Source organism: Morone saxatilis, unplaced genomic scaffold, assembly GCF_004916995.1.
Source record: "Morone saxatilis isolate NCDOM2014 unplaced genomic scaffold, NCSU_SB_2.0 Contig6, whole genome shotgun sequence".
In the NCBI taxonomy this organism is placed as follows: domain Eukaryota; kingdom Metazoa; phylum Chordata; class Actinopteri; family Moronidae; genus Morone; species Morone saxatilis.
The window spans coordinates 12,306,164-12,312,237 of record NW_023340206.1 but is presented as its reverse complement, the minus strand read 5'-3'; the positions used below and the strand labels follow the sequence as shown (position 1 = coordinate 12,312,237).

At 42.3% G+C, this 6,074-nt stretch overlaps 1 protein-coding gene across 1 annotated transcript in view; it reads right to left on the bottom strand.

Moving 5' to 3' along the window:
• LOC118339680 (kinesin heavy chain-like) overlaps window positions 1-6,074 on the bottom strand; it is a 20,395-nt gene that overhangs the window by 3,951 nt on the left and 10,370 nt on the right. The window contains exons 12-19 of the mRNA XM_035677380.1: window positions 5,889-6,073; window positions 5,032-5,184; window positions 4,751-4,948; window positions 4,018-4,135; window positions 3,838-3,914; window positions 3,609-3,730; window positions 2,433-2,534; window positions 2,114-2,174 (exon numbers count right to left, since the gene is read on the bottom strand). Coding sequence (XP_035533273.1) covers window positions 2,114-2,174; window positions 2,433-2,534; window positions 3,609-3,730; window positions 3,838-3,914; window positions 4,018-4,135; window positions 4,751-4,948; window positions 5,032-5,184; window positions 5,889-6,073 — 1,016 coding nt within the window. The remainder of the gene's footprint in view (window positions 1-2,113; window positions 2,175-2,432; window positions 2,535-3,608; window positions 3,731-3,837; window positions 3,915-4,017; window positions 4,136-4,750; window positions 4,949-5,031; window positions 5,185-5,888; window position 6,074) is intronic.

Below are 6,074 nucleotides of genomic sequence, written 5' to 3'. Positions count from 1 at the left end.
AAGTAGCTAAAAGTCTAGCCGGTCCTAGTGGTCCGGTTCATAACCCCCTCCTTTTACCACTGCAGAAACTCGGGAGGGGGACACGGCCCCCCTCTACTCCCCCTGCAGTGGGACCGAGGCTTCAGAAACCCGGCACCGAGTGGGCCGCGAACCGGGCTCTTTGTCCCATTGGCATCGACCAAACCCACCACGCCACCGAGCTCCTTCCACACTTGAACTCTTCTCCGGGCACTTTTATCTTCTTACTTTGGCCGCTGGACCACAAAACCCACTCAGCCTCTAAAGGGAATCGAACCCATGACTTCAGAGCGTCGCCTGAGTCCTCTAACCCACCGTGCCACCGAGACCCACACTAGAACCTTTTCTCCGGACACCTTTATCTTTTCACGTTGGCCGCTGGACCACAAAACTCACTTGGTCTCATAAGGGAATCAAACACACAACCACTAGTTAATGGGCCACTCTTCTAACCCACTGCACCATTTCACCTTACACACTTCATCTGTGTTTCTAACAGCTTTTCACTTGTTTCTATGAACATCTGACTTCAAAATTCACACAGTTGAACGAGGCTCGAACCCACATCCTACCACACATCCTGGGTTTGATCCCTCGACCTTAGACACTCAGGTAGCATCATCTCATCTCACTGTGCTACACCTGAAGCTGGAAATGTGTGTTTCCTTCCGATGTCTGCCTTCTCGGAAGGCAGACATCGGAATGTTAGAACACATGAGTTTGGGATTTGAACCTTCAACCTCATGGAGCAACACCATCAGCTGCTTATCTTACTGAGCTATTCCTGCTGACAGTTCTTTTATTTTGTTTGTAAATAATAGCACTTGTTGCATCCTTGTTGCAAGTCCATTTGTTGGTTTAGACGTCTGATCCAACACAATCACATTAATTGGTTGAATAAACGTGGAAACTTTGTCAGATTTGAACCACCGCAGAGTTGAGTCAGCTGACGACTCACACTGGTTTAAGTCTTTCTCTCAGAATCTTTAAATCAGCACCTGTTGGCTTTTAAAACTTAAATTTTACGTCAGCTTTGAACCCACAACCTTTAGGTTGAGAGTCATGTGTGCCCCTGCTTGAGCTACCCATATTCAGTTCTCACAACAACTAAAGGAGGCTCGAACCCTGAACCTTAGAGTCTGAGGTCTTCAGACAATTTAAAGCTTGATGTTGATGTTTAAAAACTACAAATTTAGTAGTTTATCTCACACTGAACTACTGTATAGTCAACTATTAACTGCATGAACCAGTAGTTGCTGTATAAATGCAATATTTGAACCTAAACTGTTGTGGTTAAGTACCAATAATTCTCAGTTTTGCTTAAATAAACGTTGAATATGTACGTGCTTTATAACATTAGCAGAGGCAAGACTTCCCCTACAAAAGGCTCATAGTTTGTCCTGCTGGGATATCTCACTAGTTGTTTGACATATTGACTGAAATACAACATAGAATTCAGATATTTTAATTCACAACACAGTTTCTGACGGACCTGCAGCTCGGCAGGAAGGAGGCTCGACCTCTAGCTCCAAGGCTACTGACTCATTTTTCTGAAGCCCTCTTCAGCACTGAGTTTCTTTCAGTTGCTGTATTTCAGCAGAAAAATTTATTTGTCCTTTTTGTTTTTGCAGCCTCCTCCAACAGTCTGCTGCTCTTGGTCCCTGTGGGTTCCCTCAGTTTACAGACTGCTGCATCAGACTGAGACTGAGGCCGGTGCATTCATCCTCAGCTGCAGGAAACAAGCTTGATTGCCTTCTTCATCACAGTTACTCGTTCCTGCTGCCATCTTCACAATCCATCTTGTTCAACATTCTCTGTATAGTTCAAACTGGACTTTATGTGTTGTTTGTTTCCAAAGTGTCATCATTGTCCATCCATTTACTCTCAGAATCAGTGAGGGCCGACATCAATCAGCTACCTTACAGCACCTCTGGAACAAAAACCACAGACTGGCTCTGGCTGGAACCCAGAACCTTAAGACTTGAAAGCAAAAGGGCCCTTTCCTTTAACTTTCAGCCATTTATTCTCACCACACAACCTCATATATATATATATATATATATATATATATACACACACATATAGAGACACTCACCACAGTCTCCTCCAGTCCCTTCAGGTCCTCTCTGGCCTGCTCACTCTGTTCATTCAGCAGTCTGCAGAGAAATACCAACATTTACTAAACATATAAAGTATTTCCTCAGATTCTAATCAAGAGTTAGTGCTGTACCATATGGTAAATCAATCATTTTTGCATCTTTTCTTACATCTGGAGAACAAGATTTATAGGCCAAGGCATCTCTGCAGGGCTAGGGTACTTCATTATAATGCTGTTTGTCACATTGTACCTTTGCATATTGCAATAATATTTCCACTGATTGTGCAGGCAGACGCCAGTGTTCGCTGGTACCTACATGAGTTTCTGGAGCTTTGCATCCTTCTCCTGCTCTTCAGCCTTCAGTTTGTCGTAGTCTGTCATGAGTCTCTCCTGCTCCAATAACAGACCCTGGTTTAGACTGCAGACAAAAGATGATCAATAAATATGTACAAAAAACTAAGATTATTAAATACATATTTGAATCTGTAAATAAATGAATATTTCAGAATGTATTTATTATTTCTATTAACTACCATATTAATTTGGATTTATTTATACACTGATAAATACATCTGCTTTCATCCTCCATACTCACTGACCTACAGTTACACAGAGAGCTCCGTCTGTGGCTCCTCTGGCTACTGAACTAATTCTCAGAGGTCCTCACAGTCTCTGGCTGATCTTGAATCTTTGAAAACTCAAAGAGTGAAAACTGACTTTGAACCCACAAGTTACCGACTTTATTGGCTGAGATTCACTTCACACACACATGCTCTTTGAGCTTCTTTCTTCTCCTCAACAGTCTCTCTTCGAGTGGAAATCAGGCTGAAGTTAAACCTTGAACCATGTGTAATAAATCCTCTGCACTGAATGAAGGGCTTGCAAGACCCAAGATGGATGACACTGGATTTCACCATTTTTAAAATATTATTCCGCACACGGCCTGAACTCAACATTTGTGAAAAAAAGCTCTAATTTCAGAGAATGGGTTCATGTTTTCCAGACTTTTTCAGAAACATTGCATCACGAAGAATACCGACAAACTTCAACTTTATACTTCACTGACTGACAACTAACAAGAAGAACACTTTTGACATTATAAAGTCAGACATTTGTGAGAAAGAAACTCAGTATGTTGTTTTCTTCTGCAATGTCTCTCCACTGTCTGGATGCTTATGATAATATGGTAGGCAATGTGGTTCATTGACAAGAAAAATTAATAAATATAAGTTTTTTCTTTTAAATCTACCACTTTAATATCAGAAATTCTGCTCTGTAATAAAAAAATAACCTAATTTAACCTACAATGGCCCTAATACGCCGTTACAGAAAGCTCCACCAAAAGTATTTTGATCCGAAACAAATCTTAAAAGTTAAATTTTGCTAAGAAAAAAGGCTTTTTTAGTGTTTTTCTAAACCTATTTGATAAATCTGGACCTGCTGTGCTTCTACGTCGCCGGTGCTTCGTGTGTGTTTACTGGTGTGTCCTCACTCTGTGAGCTCGTCCAGCATCCTCTGCTTGTCTTCGATCTCGTCTCGGAGGCGACTGAGCTGCTTCTGGTGGGCCTCCCTGTGGCTCTCCAGCTGCTCCTCCAGCTGCTCCTCCAGCAATTTCTAGACAGAGAAACTCATTACAGATGCAGTCATTTAACAGTTCGACTGCTGCAGTTTCCAGCTGCGAACGGTCTGCGGTCGTGGTTTTCAGATCCACCTCTCCTCACCTTGATGTCATCGTCTCCATCCAGCCTGCCAATGTCCTCCTTCTCTTTCTCCTCCCCCGATACTTCATGTCTTTTCTCTGAGAGCAAACAAAGAAGACATACGGCTCTGTTGTCAGGTGTTTCACTGACAAGAAAGAAGTGTGTGGAGTATTCTGGGTGTTCATCTTGCCGTGTACCGACCCTGAGCGTGCAGTTTGGCGAGCTCCTCGGTCAGAGCATCCTGACTCTCCTCCAGCTGCCTCTTCTTCTGCTCCATGTTCTGCATGTAGTCAGTCAGAGACTTGATCTTGGCCTGGTGCTGAATACAGAGGGGGACGACACAAAACATGGCAAGAGAGAAGTTCAGTCGTTCATCCAGAGCGACTTTAAATAAGTATAACAGGAACAGGAAGTCCGTTTCTCAGTTTTCTCTTGCCACAGAGCACTAATTTCATAAATAATTTCATAAATAATTGCATATTTCTACAACATAGGTGACCTAGTTTTAATACAAGAGACAAACATATAAAGTAGTTGTGCAGAGAAACAAATATTAGCCTGGAAACTGATTTTAGTAGTTTGTCTATTTAACTCAAAAAAGTTTTTGTTTTAGTTTAGGACTGAGATTTATAATATAAATGTATAATCTCCAGTGAGGTCAAATGTTGTCCCAGAGTTTCAACAGACACCAAGTACAATGAATTATGGGGAAATACAATATAATAATATAACTTATATAACTTAAATATATCTTTATTTTTAATAGTAAAGGTGCAATTATAACAAAAAATGGCCTCTTGGGTTTGATTGTTCGACTTTAATTGTATTAAAGGTCCAGTGTGTAAGATTTAATGGCACCTAGTGGTGTAGTTGCAGATTACAACCCCCTTGCCTCACCGTGTCTCTGGACCATGGTTTTGTAAGTGATGGTTACCTGGGAGATGAGCAGCTGACAGGACGCCAGCTCCTTCTCATTGGCCTGGATCTTGCGGTGGGCGTCGGCCTGAGCGCTCTCCAGCTGCTTGCTGCGGTTCACCAGAGACTTGACCTCGGACTTCATCTTGCTGATGTAGAGGCGAGCCACGGTGAACTCCTCCTCCACCGCCGAGCCGTTCCCCTTCGCCTCTGAGGACTGAACGGAGGAGGGAGGTTGTTAGGGTGTGAAAGATGACGTGTGTGTGTGTGTGTATGCAGTATGTGCACGTCAGTCCTCACCGTGGCGGTCTTGACGTCACTGGTGCCGATGATGGTGCCGATGTCGCTGAGGTCTCGCAGCAGCAGGTTGAGGACCTCGCCGGCTCTCTTCCTCTGCAGGCCGTTCAGCTCCTGCAGCTGATTCAGCTCGCTCTGCACGGCCGACAGCAACGCCTGCACACACACACATAAAGTTTAACTGATGCCTTTAAATAATAATAATACTAATACTACTAATAATAATAACCAACTGTATTTATATAGAACTTAAATTTACAAAGTGCTTTACAAGGTTGAAACAGAAGTATTGTTTACTTACTACATTTCAGACACAAATATTGTACTTTTTACAATCATTGACTTCAGTTACTTTACAGATTCAGACACAAATACAAAATATAATTAACAAATACATTTTGATGTTTTAATATCAGTTAAGGTAAGACTTTATTGTTGTTCCCCTGGGGAAAATTCACAAGCTACTCAGCAGTGTGTAGAGTAAAATGAGCTCCACCTTCACCAGCTGTAACATTAAGTTCACATTAACGCAGCAATGATGGATTTAATAATGTAATATATGTTGTTTAGGGTCCTTCTGCATGATAAGTAGTTTTACTTTTAAATCAAATAAATGTATTTTTTGATGCAAACTAAAGTATTTAATTTATATTTTTACACTGTTGCACTGTTACTTTTACTTTTAAGATTTTAAGTATTTGTTACCACTAATAAACTGTAATTATCTCCTGGTTTACAGTACAGGAAGAGGGCACTGTTCTTCCTAACGGCAGATAAACAAGGGCAAGATATTTCCTGTCGGCCTCATGTTGGATGATGGGAAATATCAGGATATAAGATCAAAGTCACGGCCCACTCACCCTCTTGTGCTGCAGCTCCTCGATCAGCTGCAGGTTGTCTTGCTCTCTCTCGTCCACCTCTCGGCTCTTCTGGTCGTAGTTGACGGCCAGCTCCTCCAGGGCCTGCAGCACCTCCTTCACCTCCTCCTTGGAGGCTTCGTTCTCCGCCAGCAGCCGGTTTAGTTCTGTTTGCAGGATGTCGTGATC